General features: G+C 43.3%; 1 protein-coding gene across 1 annotated transcript in view; it reads left to right on the forward strand.

Annotated features, from left to right (window-relative positions):
* Positions 1-26468, forward strand: part of fstl5 (follistatin-like 5) — an 87647-nt gene that overhangs the window by 12929 nt on the left and 48250 nt on the right. The window contains exon 3 of the mRNA XM_068740654.1: positions 6079-6327. Coding sequence (XP_068596755.1) covers positions 6079-6327 — 249 coding nt within the window. The remainder of the gene's footprint in view (positions 1-6078; positions 6328-26468) is intronic.

Genomic DNA, 26468 nt, shown 5'->3' on the forward strand with positions numbered 1-26468 from the left:
TCTCAGGTTTCTGATTAAAATACACTTTTACCAACAGAAAATACATGTTAGACAGGATAATTTTAAAAATTATCCTGTCTAAATAGACTTACAGAATAATTTAAGGCTCCTACCCCCCCCCTTTCTTTGAATGTAAAAACAAAGCAGCTCAGTTGCTCTGGAACAGCTTCAGTTGCCAACGCGTGACCTTCACCCATTTGTCCCCCGATGTTTGAATGCAGATAACAACGTTCATTAAATCCCACATGAATATGTTTTGCATTAATGTAATAATTATGTTATGTAACGTCATGAACACACACACACACACACACACACACACACACACACACACACACACACACACACACACAGACACACACACGACAAGATAACTATCCACACTACAGTAGCAGAAACAATTTAATTGAATGAATAAATGCTTATGTTTCATTAGAATTGATTAAATATTAATGTATCCTTCCTATGAAACTATCAAACCACATTGATACCACATTGATACCACATATTGATACTGCATTGATGCACCGGCTGACAGCGGCAGTGATGTCACGACGTACTGCATCATTTAGTCCGAGTAAGAAAAGGCAGTTGATGCTGATTTCTGCCGGGACGGCCGCCCACGGAGCCGAGTCCGCATCCACTTGATTTAAGGTGCTGTGAAGTAGTTGTGGATCGCTGTGATCCACTTAGATCTTTAAGAGCTATGCAGCCGTGTTACTGGACGTTGCAGCTTCGCACTGCGATGCGACCCAAGAGCAACACTGGGGACAGAATCGTCTTTCCAGCGGACAATACATGATAAATGTCCCTCTGAGGTGCCAAATAGAACAAAGAGCGCCCAAGGGTGCTGTTCCAGTGGACAAACAGAAATAAACGCTCCTCATGGGTGCAATTCCAGTCAATAACAAGCCTTTATGTGTTTTATTACATGAGGAGTTATATATGATTCATATACACACATATCCTGTACACATCAGTAAAGAGCATTCACAGCATATCTACTTAATTTAGCCTTACTAGCTACTGGACAACAATATTTTATCAAGTACAAATCTGACAAGACCTAAACCTTCCGATCAGATTCGTTGCTTGAGTGGAACTTTTACACTTAAATTAAGAGTAAAATATAAAATACTGCTATATGCATTACAGATTCGATGTGCGTGAACCAGACATGGAATCAGAATAAATGAAAAATAAAATTTAACATTCGATGTAGAACAAAGTCCCGGAACAAAATACTTCCATCAAAAAACTGGCCTTACTTTCTGCATAAATTCAAAACCTTGTTGATAAAACAAAGATTTTATGTTTTGCCATTTATGCTCCTTGTGGATCGGTGTCAAACTTGTGTAATTACTGTGCTGTGAGTTATAGATTTTAAACTATGCTGGAGATATAAATAACTGTAATCCTGTGGAAAATATTGAAAATATTCCAAATGTGGTTTTTCTTATGGCTATCATTTTTATTTGTGTTTTCTGACAGCTTTGATGAATAAATTTGACTTAATGTTGTTGTTCTGTGTTTGTCAGTTGTGTTTGCGGAAAGCTATATGATTAAGTCATGTGTGGGATAAAGGAGGAAACTCCTATTCCTCCATTAAAACTATTTGTCTTTTTCGCTGCTTTTTTATGCAACATGTTAGGTTTCTCCTTTTTCCCCCGGTTCTTTTATTATATACCTTTCTATTGTGAGCACGATTCGGCTTTAACCCTTGCACTTTCTTTCTTTCTTCCTTTTTTTTAACCCATGGTTGCTTTAATGATAAAAGAGGAAATTGCATTTCACTGTTCAGTCATCTCGTATAAGAGCTAAAGGTCTAAACTGCGAATGGCATCACTTCATCGTGAGTGTTGCATTTTTTATGGTTAGAAAGCAGAAATGCAGAATGAGGCTGGCACCACTTCAGATCAGAAGGTTGCAGAGCGTTCATTAAAAAACGAGCCGGCCTCGTTTCTTCGATGATATCGAGGGTTTGTCCTCCGTTCATACAGTTACAATGACATTTTTCAACGTCGAAAGACAACAGAGCCACACAAATGACAACACTGTCTAAATATGCTATCAACTAAAACCTGCTGTAAAATGTTTCCCTTTATTTGCCAGACAGTGACTCGTTATAGACGAGAAAAAAATGGCCGAACAAGCCTTTCAGATCTCACGCTTTGCATTTCAGAGGATGAACTCACCGAGGTGGAAAAGAAGTCATCAATGTTTCAATCATGGTGTGTTATTTCGATTTAAGCGGCTAAAAAAGCTCTTGTGCCTCAAAGCTTCTCATAAAATGTTCACAAGTTGTTTTCGCTGCCAGGATTACAAGTGTCGCCACAGTGTGGCAACGAGCAGGACAATAGGAGGAGTGAGCACAATCCAGCAACACCTCCGTAATACCGTCGCTGGGTTCGAGTCTCCCAGCAGGTCAAATCTTGACTCAATTGGTTTTAGTGAATCATCGGGAGTGCCTCTAAGTCAGAAAAATGACCTTTACTGCATGGTTTTAGTAACGGTGCGGAATTGATACCCAAACTGAACAAAATTAATGAATTAAATTCTAAATAAATGTGACTTTAATGCTCAATGCTGCAAATCCCTCACAGGTAGACTGTCTTATGGCTGCAGGTTTGCCTCCAGGCGATGCTAACCTGCTGCCTGTTCCGTACGGCAAGTCTGCCCCTTAGAAACAAGATGATGGTCCCAGTTTAGTTGTGGGAGGAAAATCTCATGCGATGGCAGATTGAATGAAATATGATCACTACTTTAACTTTTTATTGATTTGCATGACAACAGGTCGGCTATAAATACACGTTGCTGCTGCCGCTGCTGCAGCTGCTTCCGTATTCCAGTATCAGCAGCCTTATGTCTCCTCCTAACGTCTGCTGGGACTCTCAAAGGACTTAATCGAGCAAAGTGTCAGCTGGTGGGAGCGAATGTGACAGTGTTTGTGCAGCGTGTAAAGTTTTAGCATTGTGTCAGTAGTAGTTTATTCTGATTTGCATGCCCTTATTCCCCTTCATAGGCCTTGTGGGCTAGCGAGTGAGCTCTGAGCCTCTGACTGTTGTTTGCCACAGTCGGCTCGCTCCCCCAGGACCCCGAGCGGCTGTAATGGGAAACACCTGATGGATACCAGACGAACGTTCCTAGTTTAGGAAGTGAAGATAAAGCCCACGCTGGAAATAGGAAATGCAGAATAGCTTGTTGAAAACAAGATTCATGTGCTTCAAAAACATTGGGACTCATAGCTTGAGTGGTTTGTGAGCGTTTAACATTCCGTACGAGTATCGGCGACGCTGAACGCAGCTTGAATTGCTCTACAGAAAGAGAAGGTTGATCCATGAATGTGGAGGCCAGTTCCCATTATGTTTTCAGTGCGCGTCTTTCTGTGCGACGGCGAACCTTTGATCCATGTGGAATAACAATCTGAGCATCGGCCATGTACAAAAGCATCTGTTGTCCTTTTGCACATGCTCGCCTCATTATGCATGCACGGAAGGATGACGCAAAATGGACTCGAGTACATCATGCTTTGTCTGAAGGGTAGCACTTTGTTTTTAACAACTCATTCTTCCACACATACTTTCATGTAAAAGATACCAGAAGCTTTTTTTTTTAAATGTCTTTTCAATTCATGTTGGAATTTCTTATTTGGCTTTTAGCCTTTGTGACTTTATTGTCGTTTAATTATCAAATAAATAGCAGGTAAACAGACTTATCGGAATTTCTCAGGCAAATTGGCTTCTTTACTACAAGAATAAATATCGTAAAATCTCTAAATCTGATCATTTGTTATTAGGATCTCTGAAGCAGCTCATTGTTTTGAGGCCTTGAAGCTTCCGTTTACTCCAGCAGCTGTAGCGTTAGCATCATGCTAAATTAATTAGGACTTGTCAGAATATTGTGAGACGTGAGCTTCAGTTTGTACGCATGGCGCATCATGCAGCACTATGAAGCCCTGTGTAAGTGTGTCACTTAAAACGTTTAGAAATGAATATTGCTTTAATTGTAAAAATAAAAAAATAGATAAATGTTTGCTTGATTTGCCGGAAAGATTTTCGTACACATAACAGAGCTATTTCAATAAAATAATAATGCATGCTTCATACTCCAATCTATCACACTGTTATCCTGCTGCACTGAAGTGCCCTTGAGCAATACACTGAATTACACTGCCTCCACCCCTCGCGTGATCTGTGCTCCTCGTGGGCGTTTAAGTGCAGACTACAATTGAAAATTCTCATCACAACAATCAGGCTCACTCTGTGCTTGAAAAAAAAAAACCCTAAGAAATCATCAATAAATGAATGGCTGTGCGCAATCGTCCATTTGCCTCTGTTGTCAGCTGATGACCAGGATGCAGGATGTGCTTACCGATAAGAATCGACTGTGCCCTTTGCTGACCCCGCAGCTGGCAGAGGATGCCTGCTGACACAAATTCACCAAATAATCATTACGCCGGGCCGCAGTGGGATTTTAATAAACTAGTAAATTGACTGGTTCCAATCGGGTCACAGTGTACACACTCGTATCTTGTTTATATCCTCTTTGACGGCTGGAGGATAATGCAGGATTGTGTGTGTGTGTGTCGCGATGTTAGGGACGTAAATGGGCCTTCAAGTCGGTCCTTCTGCATTATTGTCTCATTGCTAAAACGTCTTTTTAATTGGATTTGATTTCTGAGTATTTCAGTATTTATCAGGAGGCTATCCCCCCCCCCCCCCCGAGAGTCAAAACGATAAAAACGCATCATAGATTGTAATTAATGCAGCGAAGCACCACTCACGGTCGATATTCATTGGTTGGCGGTGAGAGCAAAGTCACAGTCGGTTTGCTCATGCTTTTATAGTTATGCTACAAATTACAATTGCATGCATCTCTTTTGCATTACTAACAGGCTAAAGCCTCTTCATCGTTGAGCGGGGGTTTGTGGTCCACGGCTCTGAGTTGAAAGTGCATGACATCGATATACAATCCTCCGATCCTTTCTCAACTGTAGCGTGCTTGAAACTTAACACATGAGCTTTCTAGGAGGTCTTGTTGAATGGTACAGGCCAATCAGAAGCCTCTGCCGAACGGGGCACCTTACCTTCTGATTCAGGAGCGTATCGGGGGAACGTTGGGCCCTTTGGTTTGGAGCCTGAAACAAAGACAGGAATCTTTCACAAAGCCTGAGTGAAGCCGACATGTATCTTTGGAAGCCTGATAAGAACAGAATGAGCCGGAGGTTTAAACAAGGGGAGTAACAAAAAGATTCCATCTCCCATGTTGCCACGCTCCTATCTCACACTATTTTCCTCAAAAGAATATACGCTTTTTGCACTTTTGGAGCTGCAGAGTAATGATTTTTGACACGGTATGAGAACCTGATCTCATTTTCAACCTCCAAACCGGTGTGTTCTTCTTGGCTGGCCTCATCCTTTCATAATTTTAAACTTACTGAAGCATTCGGCCTGCTAGTGGACCTGTGCTGTGTTGAGGATTTGCTAGACCGTTCGTCAAGAAAAGGAAAAGTGTAATTGTGATACTTTGGCAGCCTCCATCGAAATGATGGTAGCACTATTTTCCCACAGATAGAATAAGAAACAGACAAACCTGCATTCATTTTTCTGTGCTTCTCATACCCCACTCCTCAAGAGTTGCCCTATTCCATAGGGCAATCTAAGAGAGAGTGTGCTGCTGTAAAAAAAACAAAAAGCCAATACATTTGACGTGGTCCATTGGTTGCCACGCCGACTGATCCGGGGGGCCTGTCAAAACACATTTCCGCTCATACGGGTCGAAGTGGCAGAACACAACCGCATGCTGCCGTGGAATAAAATCACACTGATCATTTCGGAAAGGAAATTCTTTGCATCTGAAGACTTTTTGTTGATGAAGTCTTCCCTAAGATCCCTCTAAATGTGCTAGTGGGCATAGATTTAGCATTTTCTCTTCCGGTTGCTGCTGCACTCACCGCTAGCGCTGTGCCAACTGCAGAACCGGTTTAGGGTTCTCAGCAGAACTGGACAATAGAGTTGATGCCCAGGTGCAAACCGGCTGTACTTTCACTCAGACGGTTTTCTGTTGTGTTTTCTGCAGGTTTCATGGGACACACTGGTTCTCCCGGTCCGTGTGAACACAAGTATTGCGGTTTGGGACGCCACTGCGCAGTCAACCACGAAACAGGTGAAGGGGAGTGTAAGTGCTTGGATCACTGCAAGCCGCACTATAAACCCGTGTGCGGCTCGGACGGGAGGCTGTACCAGAACCATTGCGAGTTCCACCGGGCCTCATGCCTCAGAGGACACAAGATTACCATCACGCACAGCGAGGAGTGCTTCTACAAAGGTAAGCACTCCTGCGACCTTTATCGGGATGTTTGCGCTTCAGTGGATGCTGTCTGTGAGGTGAACTTCCTGAGACACCCGCGGCATTAACATTTGGAGCGAGCGTACGCACCGTTATGGCTAAATGCAATATAGCTTGAGTGGTTTTTGTTTTTGCTGCGGTTTTTACCTTGAATGAAAAAAAGAATGAATTCACGTCAAAAAGCAACACAACTGTTTGTGCAAGAGAATAAAGTTGGCTGCCAAGGATGTTCATGCCGCTTTCCGCTTTGGCAGCCCACCAATCATCATGAGAGAATGCCCGGTAATTCCATCCTATTGGCTGGGAAAATAGTGAAAGACATTTCGGTTTACAGTCGTACAATATTTGTACCACCGGATCTAAATTATTGATCTCATCAAACGGATACAGAAACAGAACAGTGAAGATGAATCATCGCTGAACAAAGCGCACAATCAATGAGCTGTGTTTATGCGATGTTGCTGAGTGACGCCCTGATCGTGAGCCCGGTCCTGGGATCGAGCAGCTTGTGTTGAATTTGCTTTAGGTGCTGTGGACTTAAAGGAATAATTTGCATTTGGGAGATTAAAGTTTCTTATCTTTGTGTTAAAATTGAAGCTGCAGGTTGGCTTGATTCGGCACAAAGAAGGGACATTTTACCAATCAGCGACGAATACGAGTCCTCTTCGACAGGAATGTCTGACACACAACTTTAATTTCATTCTTGTGTTTTTCGCTCCTTCTTTTAAATTTCAGAGGATTTTCGAAACCTAACTATTCCTTTAATGTGAGGTCAGATGGAGGAGAAATACCCGTAATAAAGCATTTTATTTTCTCCCGGTTGGAGATTCTGTTTAACAAGACATGCTTCATCTTCTTTGTAAAGCTGTGCTCCGTTAAAGGGAGTGCCACTCCAGCCTCTATATTTCCGCCTTGTCATAAAAAATAATGATGTCAGTGAATCCGTGTGGGGAGTTTTATACAAGAAGAAGAAACATGAAAAGCAGCGATGGCAATCAGGACGTATCTGGTGTCCTCAGCAAAACAATTACCGTTCTGAAGTCGATGCACGTTGTACACTAAATCTGGAATGAAAGGAAATACAGGCGCATGCTGTGTATCGAAGTATACAAAAACAGAACAACGCGATGTCTACAGAACGATCAAGATATTGTGTAACATAAAAGACGCGCAACGTGCATTGACGGTATTGACAGCTACAGCGGTGCACAGGGTTGTATAGTGGATGAAACATAAAGAGCTGAAGCCGGACGTTTCTGAAATGCAGAGCTTGGCTCGGAAGCGGGAGCGGGTGCTACTGCAGCGTCCATATTTCTCCAGAGAGCATTGGCATGCTATCTAGCACTGATTGTATGAACCCAATGTTTCTTAGGCGCTGGAAACGAGACGGCGCTCTTTTGTAAAGTGAGACATCGATAAGTAAATCCTGACATTCTGCACTGCTAATCTTTCCTCACTGCAAAGAGGAATAGTTTCAAATCCCTCACGGACAGCAGATTCATGCCATCAATGAGCGATTGAGTGAGTCTCCCAGCTCACTTGTACCCTTTGAAAGGCAAACTTTATTGAACACTGGGCTTGGCTTTTTGATTCGCACAGATGTCGTTGCCAATGAATCTCTCTGCCGGCGTCCTTGCGGAGAGGAATCGGAGAGCCGAAACCTTCCAAAGAAAAAAATCATGCATCGCCCTCGTTGAATTCTTCCGCCTCTGCTCAGACAGAAAATAAAAAACATGAAAGGGCTTTGACAGCAGCTCCCTGCATTATACAGCAGCCGGAGCACAAGCTATCTCACCGGGCGACCTTGCAGGCGAGTCGTGTAGCAACGGTACAGGTTAAAAACCAAAGAGTCTGTTTCATCACATTCACAGAAAAAGTCTTTCGGATCGATGGCACATTCCCTTCGAGCGACAATCCTAATCAGCTTCTCTTATGTCCCATCAGGCTCCCCGTCTATCCCCAATCAGCATCTATCCACAATGCCGAGTTGAATATTTGACCAATGTCAGACAATCGATATCAGATCTCATTTCTTCTCATCTCATCTCATCTCTTGCCCAGGCCGGATTTTTTCTCTCCCTATACTGTGATTGATATGTAATCGATTTGGATTGGAGCTCCCTGGAGAGGATGTGGGGACCTTCTGGAGCCGTTAGTAATCTCTGCTAAAGACACTAGTTGGGGAACTTGCAAAAATAATAACAAAACAATTGCCATAAAGCAAAATGGAGCGATTGCTCGAATGCTACACAGCTCCAGAGGATTCGCTCTTTGTTGCTACTGCAAAAGACACCAAGACAATCAGGGGGAACAGATAATTAAGCAAATGTAAGAGAGCGTTCAACCACATGGAGATGTAATTGTGATTCGGAGGCGTTATTAGCGGGTAAAATGGAATATTCCCTCAAACGAATGTTAAATGTGCAACTCAATTATGCATCCTCTTTGTAATGGGTTCAATTTACCTGACGCTGTTATTTACATTCAGTATTAGATATCTCTACAAAGGAGTTTGTGTTTTGGGTCCCAGTTGTGTCTGTTTCTGTCGCTCTGTGATGTTTGTTATCTGTTCAACGTGCTTCATTTAATTGAGTAAAAAATACATCCATGGGCCGGGCGTTCGCTCTTTAATCTACGGCGGAGGCCGACCTCGGGAATAAGGCTGTTGCTTCGGAATGCTTCACGAGCGGCGCACAAATGTGGAGCACAGCCAGATGTGTGCATCTGCGCCGGCCTTTTCTGTGAGCGACCCGAACGGCCCGATCGATTGAGGCCAAACTGAAAACGTGGCCCGCAGCTGTTTCCATCATGGCGGCATATGCTCTTCCTTCTATCCGATGCATTCAACCTGCTGTAATCTACTGCCACATGTTGGCTCACACTTTCCTCGCTGTTGAGCTACACCGAGCCGACGAAACCGGGCTCCGCCGGACGCCATTAGCCCTTTTTGCCTCATCTATCGGTGGCTGCAGAATCGATGGGAACAGATGTGCAGGTCTTCATGCTGAAATTTGCTGCCACACTTCCAGTGATTAAACACAGACCCTCCTCCGGTTCAGAAATCCAGACAGCGACGTGCCAGCGATGTGTCTCATCGCGCAATGCTCGCACGGTGAAGCTGAGTCTGGAAGAAGAGGAAGAATATGCTTCAGTGTGATTCACCCTGTGAGATTGTACAATAATCCATTATATTTAAACGCCTACATGGGCCCTTAATGAGACCATGAATCATCAGTGGAAAAGTCCAGGGCGTCTCATGATTATTGAAAAGATTTGTCTTTATATTAATTTGATCGACATGAAATTATTCCCTCGGGCGAGCTGAAATTTGGAGCCATCAGAAACGAAGTGATTGCTTTTGAACTGTCAGCCATACACAATAAGCCGAGGCACGATTGGCCCGGATGGACGGGGTTGTATCGGGAAGGGAAAGGCCTCGTCAGGCTTATCTTCTCTCAGACTGTCCTCTGCTCCAGAAGACATGATAGAAAATGACAGCCACGTGTTGACTGAAGCTTCTCATTAGCGCTGAGGAAAGCATGTGACCCAGCATTTAGCCCTCATAATGCATGACAACTTAGCCTGGATCGCATCTGATTGAAAATTAAGTGGCGCACAAAAGCCCGTCCAATCTGCACACGTGTGCATAAAGGCGAGCAACCGCCACAACAGACAATCGGGGCCAAGGTTGCAGCACATCAAGTGAGAGTCTTCAGTGCATTTAATTATCCGGGAGATCATACATCCAGAAAACCTCCAGACACTTGGCTCAGAATAAACTTTGCATGCCAGAGATTCTCAATTTTCTATTTACTTACCATCAAGGCTGCGCTGCATTATTTATTTACTTTCCTTTAGGAACATGACTGGAACATGGATTAAAGTTTTCCGTAGCATCGTTTCAGCATCCATTGCTGAATTACATCTCAGCTACACTGATAAAAAAAAAATGCTACGGAAAACGTAACAGTCTGTGAGCGGCAGAATTTCAAAATTTCACTTAATCTAGACAGCTAAATGTCTTAAGTGTGAAACACAAAGGTGCTTATTACATGTGACAGGTGATGGCTATATGATGTTCTACTTTTAATTAGAGTTAGGCCTTCGATCAGGAATGGGCTGCTGAATATACATTAGAATTACTGCCAGAATGTGATCAACACTTCGGATCCAAGATGAGCATTTTCACTTTTATAATTGCAATGTCTTTGCAGCTCCTCGACTGCTTCCTGTACGATATTAATGAACTCACCAGCATCCTCGTTGCGGTTCCTTTGGTGTTGGCTAGACATTCCCTGCAGTTAGAGCCGCGACTGACTGTTCCAGTACCAATTATTCTGCACGCTATCGTGTTGATTAACTGCTTAATGGTTCGGTTTGTGAAAATGTCAGTAGATCATGACAAATACCCCCAAAACAACAAGCTTTCATTCTGCAAACGGCTCAAAACTGAAGCCTGAAACGGAGTGCGTAGAGCAGCGTCACAGGGTGGAGATGAATAAAAATTATCTGCAATTAAATAAGAGAAAATAATCGAAAAGCAAATCTAAGGGAAGATGCGTTTTTGATTTGCGCTCGATTGACTCGAGGGTAAAATCTATTCTGTCGCTGAATATGAAGGAATGGGGATGTAAGGTGAAGTGACTCTCTTAAGAGAGGGTGAGAATTAAACTTCGGTAGATGAGAAATCACTTCTGAAGCGTAACCATCGGGAGGGAAAAATCATTACATGTTTGACAGTGACGAGGACATGCCACTCAGATCCCCCCCCCCCCCCCCCTGAAACGTACGCCTGGAGTCAAAATATATTAGCTGTGGAGTCGGCCATCATCCCAAACGTCATTTGGAAACATGACAGCAGCGAGGTCAGAGCCAGCGTCGGCGTTTTGTCTCGTATAACTGATCAAGCTTGGATGTCGCAATAATAAAAAATACATCGAGGAGGGAATAAAACTTGCACTGATGTATTTTACAATTCAGCCTCATATGCTAATGAAATGGGGAGTATAAACAGGATGTGTCTGACATTTGCCCAAAAAGAAAAAATTACCTGGGATGACATTTGGCTTGATTTGTTTTTGTGACTGTTGCCGCTTCACAAACAAACAAACACTTCTTCCAAAATTTTCACTCTTAGATAATAAGATAAGGCGCATATGCTGCACAACAACACTAAGCATAATGAACATCTGTAATTAAAGTGCTTTGAGAAAAAGGAAAAGGCTTGTCGAGCTGCAGTCCTTTTGTTGTTGGCTGTTTCCCTGGCAGCTCAATCGAACAAACGCTCCGTGCATGACTCTCCTGGGACCCGGCAAGAAAAACAAGCTCATGAGGCATCATAGCTGCCGGCCCCCAGCGACGTCCTAGCTTACTGGTGTGCAGGCGTCTTTCCCCACCAGAGAGCCGCTCCGGCGAGACCGGCTTGTGTACGCCGATCTTCAGAACCTCCTGTGCATTCTCGCTTTATTATTTTTTTTAATGGCACCGTGGTGCCGTTTATGCTTCGTCCTCTGCACAAGACCTGCAGTTGTAATCAACAGCGGCGCCAAAGAACAGGCTCCTCATTATAATCTAGACCTGTGGATCATTAAGTTTGCAAGGACGTACGAGCCATTGTCACCTGCGGGGCGTCGGCGCCGGTCGCCCCCGGAGGCCGTGAACCGTACCGCGTGATCACGATTATCATCATGAGTCACAATCACCAAAACAAAAAAATAATTCACACACACATAAAAAACTTTTCTCTTAGAAACAGAGACACTCAGGTGAGTTATGAATGCCCATCTAATGTAAGTTAGATCCTTGGATTAGTATTATTATTAGCTCCGCCAAGGAGGTTATGTTTTTGCCGTCTGTCTGTCTGAAAACTCAAAACGTTACAGACAGAATTTTGGTGATGATCCAGAAGCGATCCTGGATTCTCAATATCTCGGTTGATTATTGACCGATGTTTATGGAATTTGAGAAAATCGTGTAGGGTGGTGAATCTCTATCTTACTGCTGAATTTCATACATTTTAACATTAAAACCCTTTTAGGGAATCAAAAATCAGTTAAAAATGATTCACTTTTACTTCTCATGGTTGGTGTATAAAGACACCAAGACCAATCTAGAACTCTTTGATGATGATCCAGATCACCACGTGCACGGTGTAGATCCAGTTATGAGGGGAACGAGCTGCTTGGCGGAGGTCTGTGCTATAATTCTATTACTATAATTATTAGTTGGACCTGAGCGCTACAGATGCTGCGAATTCACAGCACACAAGAAAAAAGGCTTCCACTGCATGTTATCGCACATTTTTGGGACATTTGTCACCTTGAAAATGGATATTCTTGACAGGAGCCTTATCGCATTCAAGGGAACAGACAAAATAAGGACAAGCAAGCCATTACATAAAAGATTAAGTTGAGAATGCAAAGTATCCTCAGCCTTGGAAATCCCCTCAACTTGCATGGGCTCCATATCAGTCATAACTGTGTCAGTTTCAATGGTCAGTAAAAGAAGTAAGACGGTGCAGAGAATAGAGAAATGCAAGGACGGGCTTGTCGGATAAAACGTGGACAAACACGCTGAAACAGCGTTAAGGAAACGGAGGAATCCGTTTAGCTACATCTTAATAGGAGACATTCCAAAGGTCTATTTTCCAGAGCGATCTAAATGAGCACCAGGACATGACATTGAAATGAGGGAGTTTTGTATTTTTTTGTTGTCTCTGAGACAGGCATCTTCTAATGATAGCCACATCACCCAGCGCATGGCACCATTAGCCTCCCTTATTACCGCAGCACGAAGACAGATGCAGCAGAGAAGCGGTGTGGATGTACGACATAGCTGGAGGGCGTGGCTCTGGCCCATTTGTTGGAAACTGATATGGTCAGGGAAATTCCAACGCACAATAGTCTCATCACTCTTTGCACGTTTGCTGGAGGGAATAGAGGGCATTGCACTGAGAGAGGAATGAGAACACCATTTGGTAATAATACAAAAACAGGATTCAAGATGAATATTTCCTTTTGCATTTTTGCTCAAATGCACATATTTAAATGTTAAAGTGTTAAAGCGGGACCCCAAATAACCCACCCTGTGTGTATTTATTTAAAAATATGAACGCAGAGACATCGTTTGGGCGCAACATCTAATTTCTCTTGTGTTGGGTGCAATCACAGTAGCTTATCTTTAATAAAAAAAAGAAGAAGATGATTTAGAGCTGGGTCATTTTGGTGGTTGAGTCGACATTTAAATTACAGGTATTAAATCAGCGTTTTATATTTTGGAGCGGCGTTAACGTGTCGTCAAAAGTTAAAGACCATTTCAAAGATGGAAAACGCAGATGGAATGTCATGGAGACTTAAATGAAAACTCCCAACCTAACTCTATCATCCATAAAAGAAAAGTAGAATTGCTTCCTGAGACAATATCCCTTGCAAATGTTTTCCAGTTTCCTGCTCGGGGCTCTGCACCACCGGCTTTCAGAAGTACTTGTTCAGTTTTTTTAATTTAACAAAAAAGCATGACTTCCGAAGCATTTGTTGTGCTTGATATCCGGGGATCTATTGATTGGTGAGGGAAAAATGTAGGTGGAAGTCGCTGCAGATGGCGATGACAGCTAGTACCGGTATTTAGGAAAGCAGCTATCCCTTCTGCTGTTTGACAAGCATGAGCTGCAGCAGTGGATTAAATTTAAAGCAGCAGTTCAGTTTTTCTCAGCGTGGTGAAATACCAAAGCCCGAATGTGTCACCTAAATTAGCCAGGAAGTCTTCGGTTAAGGTTTATCCAGCGGCTCCTGTCAGTGGGATTTTGTTAAAGGCTGATGCCTTCAGTAGCTACCGGAAATGACAGCATTCCTGCGTTGTTCTTCTTTTATTACGCCGAAGGAGTGTTTCCAAAACCAAAATCCAAAGTCTCTTGACTGACACAGAAACCAAAACTCCAAAATTTTAATTGCAAGTTTGAGGTTTCCCACTCCACAGCAGGAAGGACCTTGATTCAAACCGAGGCAGTCAGGCAGAGGCTTGAAAGGTTTGCACATTATCCTACGAGCTGCTTTTCTGAGGCAAAACATTTCTTTTTTACATTTTCCGAGATGTTTTAGGGCGATATTAAAAAGAATCGTGAATTGGCGGCTGCCTCTTGATGAAAGATTAAGAGCGTCTAAAGAAGCAGACGTTTCTATAAAATGCATGCTTTTCTACATCCTGGAATGCTCACTTTGAATTAATGTGTGATTCCAGTAATGTAAAAGATAAACATAAAAAAAGATTTCAACTGAAGGGAAACCTTAACCAACCACGGCGGGCGGCGGGGGGACTTTTACCAACCTCCGCCTGCTGTGCTCCCAACCCTTTCACCGGACAATGTTTTTTTTTTACCTTTTGGCTTTGTGGAATTTAGATTAATATTAGATCCTGGCTGTGCGCTGGGAGATTTTAATAATTAATAATGCTAAGCTACTGTGTTTTGTGTGTAAATGGCACAGACAGCGGAGGCTCATTTACCGCTTCTACTCCTGGGGGATTGCCTCCGGTAATGCAGTTAATATTTGCCTCAATAATGATGACTAATTTTATAACACACAGAAGGATACGTAGAAAATATTCCACCTCCTCGCCAGTTAAATATTGGTGCTTTTTCTCAAATCCGGTCTAATGGAGTCGTTGCCGAGACACGGAAGACGAAGAGAATGGGAAACAGAGGAGCAATGTGGGGAATGGGAGACGCCTTGAATTCATATTACTGTTGACTATGACTCGATGTTCTTGCACCTTGCAATATATGGACCTTCTGCCCTTTTCGGAATACCCCTGGGTTCATGAGTCACCCGGAGGTCATCATTAATGACAGATTCTTGAACTTGAGCTCGCATTGCACAACTTCCAGCCGCTTCTGATTGGGCTGTGACAATTAAGCGTCCCCTAGCCAATTAGATAAAAAAATCGAATTGGAAACATTGCGGATAATGACGATTTTATATTTATGAGCCACATTATTGAGCTGAGCTACATTTCACCATCCCACCGGCTCTTTACAGGGGGAGCGGCGTCGCAGCTCGGCTCGGGTTATGAGGCTGAAGCTGCCACACATTGAGCAAAGGCATTAGACGGCGGTGTGTGAGTAGTGTCGTAACATTTTAAAAGGAAAGTTCAGCATAATTCCACATCCAGCACACCTTTTTCCTCTGGCATTTGCTTCACGGAGAGTAGTCATCCCGCCGCTTTAATTTGATCCACAGTTCCGGCCGTGAATCTCCGAATCATTGGGCTGTTCCTGTCAGCTGTTCCACGAATGTAACTTTAATCCCAAATGCCTCCTTTCTTCAGAGTTTGTTTTCATTGTTTATGTTCATAATTCAGCTTTCCTTTCCTTTGACCATTTTTATTTCAAAGTTCCCATCATGGAGCGTCGGTTTGCAGACGGAGCGATAACGGCCACACGGATTGTTCCATGAGTTTAAGAAACCCAACAACCGCTGCCGTTATGCTTCTCATTCATTTGGATTTAATTGTGACAACAACCAGACTTGTTAAATCACAGTCGTTTACAATTTAATTTGCTGCTCACTTTACCTTCCTGGTATTTCATGCAAAAAATCTGGAAGGATCATTATACCCTCTGGTTTTTCAAATGTGTGTCATTAAACTTTATGTCTGGTTGAGTCTGTCTGCAGCAAAGCATTATCAATTTTTAAAGTCTTTTCTTTTCTTTTTTTCACCCCTCCGGTTCGTCAAAACTGTGCATAAAATGTCTTGCCAAATATCATCCCGAATTTGCTAAGATATTTAAAAAGCAGCTGTTTCTATTTGAAGCTGGAGAGGCGTGTCAAGGTAAGACCAAACTAACAATAATAATACATTTTATTGGGATAGCGCTTTTCCAGACGCTCGAAGTCGCTTCAGAAACGGTACATAAATTAAAGCAACAAGGCAATAGAGACAAACAAATAAAAACATGAAGACAAATTAGATACAATTAGACATTAAAAGCGATTTTAAACAGGTGGGGTTGGGGAGGGGCGAGAATGAGATGGGGTGTGATGGTGGAGCAGATCTGTGTGGTATGAATGCAGTAAAAAATAGAAACTCAAGCCTGATGTGGAATTTTCTTTCTTTAACTAACTGAATAATAATAATCAAGTCTCTCTTTCAAAAAAACCCCAAATCCTGTGTTTAACCCAAAGTAAGCTTTACCTTAATGTTAACGATGTGCTTTCAAAGAGAAACAAGAACATGCTAAATATTGCAGTACGTTGAGCTGCATCCGTCTGAAGAGTGTCAAGCCCGGCTTTGATATTTAAAAGGATCCTTTCGTAAAGAAATGTTTCAATTCAACTCTTTTGATCTGTGTGTCTGCACTAGTCTGCAAAGGAAAAATCTAAATTTACGTCGTCAGTTATTTGTACGACATATCGCCTCTACATCTGCACCTACATGCACGCAGCGCGTGTATGGCTCGGAACCGAGCAGTACTGATTAGTGCATATTTGGACAACATCGGAACACCCCCCCCCCCCCAGGCTTGTTCTCCAAAGAGAAAAAGAGCTGGTGCCTTTGATCGATTGTTTTTATTTATAGCTCGCTCAGCTTCAGAGCAGTGAATATTAATTTGTGTGTTCACGGTGTTCCTAAAACGACCAATCAGAAGACAGGGGGGTCACAGATCAACAAAAATCATATGACAAATTAGCCAATTAGACACATTTGATGTTCCCGAATTTGAATCCAGTTAATGAATGAAGCCACTGCACAGGAGTCACTGCTTGAGTTACTGGCTGCAGGCCTTCCTGGATGGAACATTTGCAGTTGTAGCTAACTTTCCCAACATTTTGGGGTCTAACTTTTTCAACAGAAGTCTTTAGATGGATTCAAGTGAACTGACCACTTGAATCGTCTTAATTGTGTTTACTTTGAGCAAATGGGAACCGAAAACCTCGTCAGGATCTGCAGAGAATGGCTCTCCATTAAAGCATCGGTTAAAAGCCTTTTAACTGTGCAAGCCATTATTTTGAAAGCAAAAAAGAATCACTGCATTGTTCTCGTCCTCCTCCCCCTTCCTCATTTCCACCCACTTTCTTCATCCTGGATATTAGAGCCTTTGAACAATTTGGTGAAATGTGTAGAAGTCAGCATCGCTTGAAGCGGTGTGTTTGTGTCGGAGGAAGACAGAGAGGAGAGGAGAAGAGTGTGATGGGGTTGCATCGTTGTGGGCGTGTTCGATATCAAAGCGGTGACTTTAATCTATGTATAGAGCAAAACGTTTGAACAAATGACATGACAGATGTGTGCAGTAAAGTCATGGCTCTCTTTTGAGGAAGATGGAACAATTTAAAAAAGAAACATTGTGTCGCCAGATTGTGCCAGTTGATGAGGAACGGCCCCGTGCGCTGAGACTTTCCTCCGCTCAGATGCTTAAACCTGTAAAAATAGGTTTCCTTGCGACATCATCAGCGTTTAATCTGACGAGGGCATTTTGCTCTGACATTCAGCAGTTATAGGAGGAAATATCGTCAATCAGGTGGGGTAAAGTTTCCAGTCGCCCAGTGTCTGTCTGTCTGTCTGCCTGTTAGCAAGATAACTCAAACATTTACGGAAGGATCTTGATTATATTTTCAGGAAATGCTTGGAATGTTTCCAGGAACAGTTTGTTAAATTTTGGTGATGATCCAGATCACCATGTGGACGGTGTAAATCCAGTTACGAGGGGAAAATGAGCCGCTTGGAGGAGGTTTGTGCTCTCGGAGTGCTTTTCTAGTTGAACACTGTTTTTGGTCTCTTCCGAGTCTTGAGGGAAATATCCGCTCTTTAGCTGATAAATGTTCCCCGGCTTGTCGCTAAATGAGTCCGTCAGCTGAGCGGGTCGTGTTTGCAGCCGCTGTTGTCTCTGCACACTGTGGACGCTTTAACTCCAACGGTCTACTCTGTTTGACTTGCCGCTCTTCCTAGTTAGCGGTTTCATTTGCTGTCGTCCCCGTCAGTGCAGCTGGGTGGAGGTTGTGATGAATGGAGGCTCTACAAGGTCCAAACTCTTGCCGCTGGTCTGCTTGAGGCAACAAAAGCACATTGTGATAGAAAATGCAACCGCTGCCTGCCAGATGGTCAAAATCCTCAAAAACGTTCTCGCGCATGTCTTGCACCAGAAAGGGTTAACACCACACTCATATTCCAAATCAAATATCAGTCTGTCATTTGGAACTTTTTTAATAAGCACACTCTCCGAAACCATTGTCGATCATTATTGAAAAATGCTTTTTGATCTATCGCCGGCGTTCAGCTGCACCGGAATATAACCAGACATCATCATCATCATCATCATCACCATCCAAAGATCCGCGTGGGCGGCAGGAGAACTTCCTGACAAAACAATCTTGTTTCCATCCCTGTCGGTGAAGCAGAATGTTTTCGACCCGGTCAATAAAGGCCGGAGACCATGGCTTATCCCGGGCAGCAGATCTATGGGAATTCAACTCTTCACGGTTTCCAGCTATGAGCCGGGTTGCCAGATTGATTGTAATGGATTCCTCTAACCTAATGCTGACCCCGCTGTGGGATGAAAAGATGGACTCGGTGGGTGGGTGGGGGGAGCTGTGATAATCAGTGCTGCCGCGGGTCATTCTAAAGGTCCGCTTCATTCTGCTTGAGACTCCGAGAAGGAGAATGCCGTGTGTTTTGTGTCCATCGATGACGATAATGGACTTCCGGCCACAACGCGAAGCCGGATAAATCCCTGTTTCCCTCCAGACCACCAAACAGAGTTATGAGAGATGAGGATTTTTATTCATGCATACAAATGTCTCTCAGAGGCTGAGCTTCTCTGGGGGACAAAAACAAACTCCCCGGCTTGGGTAAATACCGACGCCGCTTCAAAGAGGCAAACATTTTGTCGAGCGCTCCGGAGAAACCTGGTTAAAACGTCAATGTAATTAGTCTCTCATGGTTAGCACAGCAGCTAAGAGGTATTCCACATCACGAGTGCACCCGCCGCATGGGAGGCGAGACAGGGTCCACGCGTGGATTTAATTCAGAGGTTTAAAAGATAGCGCTCGATAATCATTGCGCGTTCAGAGAATACACGTGAAAGCTTTTATGTTCTATTTCTACAATCAATCTGTTCGCTGTTTTACACCTCTGTTGGTTAATTCATTTTCTGAATTAATGAGATATTCAGTTCAGATAAGCAGATTGTTATTTCTTTCATGGAAATGTTTTCTGAATATGCGATCACGTTATGATCAGAAAAACAGAATTTCTGAATTAATTAGATAATTGGCTAAGACTTAAAGGCTGGACTTAAAAATAACACGAAAAACGGAAGACAGGATGTCATTAATTCAGAAAAAGAGAGGGATGCTTTTTTGAATTAGGACATAATTACTCGGAGCCTCTTTCTCATATAAATCTCAAATATCTTCCCAATTCTCCATCTGAGAAAGGCTTCCATGCCTTCTGTTCCGGTCCGGTCCGAACGCAGACCTGCAGCAGTGTGCTGATGCGACGTCTCTGGGTATTCTCAGCCGCTGGGTCACTGCCCTCCATCGTGCCATCAACACCACCTGCCACCGCAGGAGGACAAATAGAGTAATCAGCTCTACTGGGATCAGATTTGAGATGTGAACAAAGCCTCCCTTCTTCCTATCTCCTCTGTCTGACTTTATCTCATCCTATCCCCGTGTCATTCCCGTTCCTGTGGATGTGCGACGGCACAAAATCAGATGGAAATGAATCTCAAGAGAACTGCATCCTTTACATAATCACGATAACGACTAAAAGCACAAAACAAGTTAAGCCTTAAAACGGTTCAGATTGTGCTTTCTTTTACAGCCTCGCTTCCTTGCATTATGCATGCATGTGGAGAAATTTAAGATGAGTTCCAGCTTTCAGCACTGTTATGCAGTGCTGTAAATACAAAGCAGGAGTCAGGAGGCATCATCGTCTGGTCTGATTCTCTAACAAGGCTTCTCGGAGGCTCTGTGCAGCTCAGTGGGCTCCTGTCAGGACACGGGGAAGGAAATTAAGTCTGGATGGGTGAATTGTGTGAGGCGGATTGAGTCAAGCCTCCTATGATAATGACCCCCCCATTCAAGGTGAGAGAGGAGGGGTGGAGTGTAATACATCACAGATTAAGACGTGAAGAAGAGCAGCGGTTGTGATGGAAGATCGGGGACAGAGAATTACACCTGCATGCCGGGATGAAGTGGCAGCGACAGGGACTGAATTAAAGGAAGGGAACCCGACAAATACACAGAAAGTTAAGTTCACAAACAAACTCTATTGAGACTCTCTCTTATGGTAATTACGTTTTTTTTTCCCGTTAAAGTTTAATAAAAGGAATGCTAAGTAAGAACAAATCCCATATTATTAACCCTTTTCTTTAGATCTGGGTCCAGCTGTCAGGTGCAAGGCATTAGGCAATATAGCTCCGCCCATCTCTACCTGCAGGTAATGCAACGAGCAGCGGCACGAAAGTCTGCAAACGCCACGCTCTGCAAAACAAAATCACAAATGTGAACTGCCTCTGGCGATCAGATTTAACGTTTAACAACCGCTCCTCAATTAACGGACCTGAGACTGTCGTTTCCATGCTTTTTAAAAACCTACAATGAATCTCCATCTTGTTTTTTTTAATCACTATCCAGCGTTTTAGGTTTTCAGCAGGTGGAGAGCAAGACCTCCATCCTAAACTCTATGAATATAATTTGAGTAGAAATCGGTTCACTTTTTTTTTCATACGTGCCAGAGCTGCTGTGAGTCGTTTCTGGCCCCGCCGCCTTGATATCCATTTCAGATGCAGTCAGGTGTTGCCGCAGTGGCACCTCTAGTTGCTATTAAAGATTGCAATCAGCGACCTCTGATTTAGGTAACCCAGTTGTCACGCTGTGCCGTCTTGATGTATTGTGAGCCGTGGCAGTACCCTGGGCCCAGGAGACACAGATGGACGACCGGGAGGTGGCGGCGCCGGCAGTGGGGTGGCTCCGCGGCGCAGAGATGGGACACTTTCAGCAGAGTTGACTCTGCTGAGCCGTCTTTTTCTGCCCCTGCGTATAAATAAAACAGTAGCGCTTTTAAAGATGAAGGGGCGGCGGGTTCACTCGTGGTCACAGTGGACGGATGAAGGTTTTCTTTCTTCTTCCTGCTCTTACGGAGCGTTCTGAAGATGTTTAGTGCACTTTTCACCTGGGAATACAAACTAAAATAAAGCACTGAGTGGAGATCTGGATGTTCCAGAACAGACCAGAATAGTTTCACTGAGTGGGCTCCTGGAGAAATGAATTCAGCGTACAACCGCGTGTACGTAGCATGGTTGTTGCTGTTGCAGCATGCAACAAGGCTGCAGCACGAGGCGTTTCCATTTAAATTACACTTTAAACTGCCGAGCTAAAGAAATACGGCCTGGAACGTAAGCCCTGAGACACATGTGGGGAATAATTATTTGCAGCTTAATACAATTTATCATAAGAACCTGAAAGATGCTTGTTAGGCACTCAGACAAAGTAGAAGGAAATCATTTGATGTTATTTATTGCTATTATTGAAACGATAAAAAGAACAAAACATATTTTGGATGAAAGTGTTGCATGTGCAAGAAATAGACCCCTTCATGTATCCATCCTATATCAGTATTAATGAGTGGTTCATTAATTTGCAATGGTATTATATTATTATATTATATATTATTATTTTTATCTTTTATCTTATTTTAACATTTTACTTTGCACTGTATGGAGGACTTTGCAATTTTGTTGCAATGTCAATAAAGACCTATTCTATTCTATTCTATTCTAGTCTAATTTGTCATTGCAGTCTTTTAGCATCGTTGATCTAATGGTTATTCTGTCTTGAGTTGCCTTCGGCAGCCCCTCCTTTGTATTTGTATTAAATATGCAATAATACGCCTTAAAATCTCTAAACAGACATGGTTGATGTGTTAAATCATTTCTCTGAGAGTCCCTCAAAAAGAAAGACCTCTTAAAGATAAATCAAATGGCAGTGTATAACTTCTAAAGCAAACTTTCAAGTCTATTTATCAGTCACACTCCACCCAATTAATTAACATTTGTTGTATCTCGAAGCTGAAAAACAAAGTCAAACCCAATTCTTCCAAGTGTAGCTTTAATTAAACAAGTATAGCAATAAAAGCGGGCGTAAGCGACACATCTCTTGGCTTTCATGACAAAAGCCCTTCCCTCTCATGAGGGCGGCTTCCGATTACTTTTTTGCTGTTTTTGACAAATGGCTCCAGTCATATAAATAATTTGCCCCTGATCGATAAAGCACCGGGGTCGTTGCACGCTGTCGTGTATCCGGGACTTGACCTCAACGTTATATGGAGAGTTCAAGGCAATTAATTAGAAGCAATGCCTTTTCATAGTGGAGCCCGAGCGGCACATGGCGCCCATGTGACCAGGGGGGCATTCGTCATGAGGAAGGCCATTGCACTGTCAAAGCAAAGAGCAAAGCAGCCGTGACAATGCTGCATCCCATTCGTGCTGCTGTGGCAACGGATTTTTTTTAAAATGACACACGGTGGTGAAACGGAACAAGCTCCCAGCCTGGCCCAGTTTGACCCGATTCAGCTGCATGAGCTTTTTTCTCCGGAACCTTTTTGGCATCGGGAAATGTTTATGTGTTTCACCCATGAATAATTTTGACAACAGCAGCATTACGCCGAAGCCTTCCTGTGGGAGTCGTGCTGCTGATGGTTCTATTACAACACAGTTACCCTTGGACAGTGTTTACTGAGCTTGTAATTGGATCTTGCACAAAAGGACCACGTTGTCATTATTGTGTTTAGAAATGAACAGACTCCAAATGACGATGAAGGTTTTTTTTTTTTTTTTTTTTATGATTGCACTGGGGGTAAAATCAGATCGGGTAATGTTTGCCAATCGTTGTAATTCCAAATGCATGAAAGAGAGACCGTCTCCGGCGTAATGGAAATCTCCGATAGCTGCAGTTCTTTATGAGGCTGTAACTGCCTGGGCATGAACTCTGGCTCTTTGTGCAGCGGATTGTGTGGAGGTTCAGTCGTTTTTTGTTTTTTACTGCCAAATGTTTGACGAAACCGAAAGAAACGCCTGCATCACATGACCAAGACAAGCGTCTTGACGTGTCAAGATTCACAAGCGAAAGTTACGTTAGAGAAACGCCAGTTGTTTTTCAAACTAAAACACCTGTCAGAATCTAATAATCAATACATCTTTCTGTGCGGCCCGGTAACAAATGGCGCACGGACCGGTACCCTTGAGTTTCACCGTACCAAAATCAGCCGAAGTAACATTTATTTACAAAAATTCTTGGTCTGCACCCCGCAGACTGCAAAGATTTGCAAATACTTCCTAAACATTTGCAAATCAAAGTCCCCAAAGTCTCTGTGAAAGTGGTTTCAGTGGCAGAGCGTCGGGAGTGATCTCTGCTTCGTAAACCCAGATGATGGTTCCAGGATTACACAGAGAATTTCATTTAAACGTCCCCTCATTGTTCCGTCTCCAAAGCCGCAGCTGAAAGAATTCCAAGCCCTATACATCCGATAATGGTGCACCGTTGGTCTCCCGGGGTGCCTCTGATTCAGCTTAACTAGTCATCAGCTCTCTGTGAGCCCAAGGCAGATCTCATTACTGTCCTCAGTTACTCATTCCTGTCTGATCATCCCCACCAAAGTTCATTTGTCTCGCCAAACACTGTGCTGCAGTTATTATTCCATAGTTTCCAGAGCGGGCTATTACACAATTTGATACGGAACCTTCCTCTCCTGAGGTTTAAAAGGCATCACATCACATCACTTACCTCCGCCAAGGAGGTTGCTTTTGTCTGTCTGTTTGTCTGTCAAATAGCAACATAATGCAAAAGGTTATGGGCAGATATTGATGACATCTGCAGGAACTGTTGGGAATGTGACCAGGAACCGATGTTTACATTTTGGCGATGATCCAGAAGAGATGCTGGATTCTGGATTACTTTCGAACTTGCATTAACCTTGCAGTAAAATAAGCTTCACATTTTGTTACTTAATATTTGATTGATTATTGACTGATGTTTATGGGGGGCCTCTATCTCACCACCGAATTTCATCCGGATCTGAGCCGGACTTGGGATATTATTGAGATTTTGCTAAAAATGGGGGTACACTTGCGCTTCTGACTCCTGTGCATTTAATATTAGAGATAGATGTTTTCTAACAAGTGTCGTCTTATAGGTGAGTCAATTCCACATCGGATCAACTGATTTTTTCTAATACCCGAGGAAACAGATCCAGTTGAAATCGGGGTACATTTCCAATACACTTTCATTAATCTCTCTCTGATTACCTCCACAGAGGAGGTTCTGTTTCTGCTGCCTTTACCAAGACACGGTAGAATTAGTAGTGCACAAACAGATTTGTTGTGTCTTCAAAAGCTACGGATCTAGATCCAGAATAATGATATCAATGTGAATCCCATAGCTAAAGGTTATTTTTTGCTCTCCTATTGCTTTTCTAGTTATTTTTTTAATGTACCTTTTTTTTACTATGACTTCATTGACATCAGATAATTAGAGAAGCAGCAGCTCCAGACCTAATCCTAAGAAGTTATGCCTTTGGCTTGTCTTTGCTTCGACCATCCTCTGTCAAGCCTTTCGTGGAACTGAGGATTTTGATCTAGAGCCTCCATCGCCGGATTGTAAATACAACACCATCATGCGTTCTGTTGCTGTCAGGGTTAGCTCTTGGCACCGGTATGATGGATTTGTACGTCAATTTCCCTGTGTTGACAGGGCTCCTGTGTTTTTTATCTTCTTGGTTTGAGGCAACAAATTACTGCACAACTGTCACTGTTTGTGCTCCTCTGGGGAGAACAACACTTAGCATTTGTTATTTTGATGCAGACAATCACAGACACGCACAGATTTCCTCCACAGTGTTTCCCTCTGTTTTTATGTGCAACCAACACGTCTGAAATGATTCAGTGAGTTATTCCATCTTTAGCAGCAACGACTGAACCAAGCGCTCCCTATAACTTGAGATCAGTGTCGGACGTTACTGTGATGCGGATTTTAGGCGACTCTTTAGAATCGTTTTAGCGCAGCGTCTCAGTCGTGTTCTGCCGAACTCACTTTCGTGTGACCCGTCTGTACTTGGGCTTCAACTCTCTGGCTGATGAGCCGACATTTTCCTCCAGAATGTTCTGCTGGGGAGGAAATTTATAGTTTCTTTCCGTTATGGCAAATCGTCTTGGCCCTGACGCTGCACAGCAGCAGCCCTGCGACGTTGCACCGCTTGACTGTAGGCATGAGCATCCTTCTGTGTTCTGTTTGGATTTATATCATACGTAACGGGACCCCTGTCTTCCAAACACGTTTCCACTCATCATCTCATGACAAAAATCTCCCAACAGCTGTGAGAGACATCGGAGTGCATTGTGGGGAAGCTCAAACGGCCCCGCTGTTCTGCTTGCTTTGCAGTATCTCTTACAGCCTCCCCTTTCCCCGTCTCTCTCGTATAGCGGCGCCACGGACCCTGACCTTTATTGGGATGACATGGGGCTGTAGCTCCTCTGATGCTTTGTTTGACTCCTTTTTGACTTCCTGAACGGGCATTCACCAGACCCTCTGGGGCAATTTTGGAAGGCCGGCCACTCTTTCCAAGTCTCCTCCGTGTGAGGATAGCGTAGTTCACTGTGGATCCGAGGAACACCAGAGCCTTACAGATAGCTTTGTAACCCATTATTGCTTCTGGATTGTATTTTGTAGCAGCCTCTGTTGTTCTTTCAATCTGACTCAGTAGGTTTTGGTTGTAATCGGGCCTGGGTGTGTCTGGACCGGCTGCAGCCCATCACTTATTCCAGTTTGTTTTTTTTACATTTCGTTTCTAAAGAGGCAATTACCTTTTCCACAGAGGTCCAGTTGGTGTTAAATAACCTTTTTTTTTTTGCCTCGTTAAAAGATAATTATAATTTGTCTTTGTTTCATGTCGCAGTTTGTTTGAAGATCCGACACGGATTGGGGTGAGACGTGCAGAGAAATAGGAATCAGGAGCGGGCCCAATGCTTTCTCACCCCCCATGTAACAATGCAGCTTATTATTTAACGCTGTGAGTCATCAGGGGGGAGACTATTTCTCACAGCCACTAATTGGCCGGGATTTGAAAGCATT

This window comes from Brachionichthys hirsutus, chromosome 6 (genome assembly GCF_040956055.1).
Source record: "Brachionichthys hirsutus isolate HB-005 chromosome 6, CSIRO-AGI_Bhir_v1, whole genome shotgun sequence".
NCBI lineage: Eukaryota > Metazoa > Chordata > Actinopteri > Lophiiformes > Brachionichthyidae > Brachionichthys > Brachionichthys hirsutus.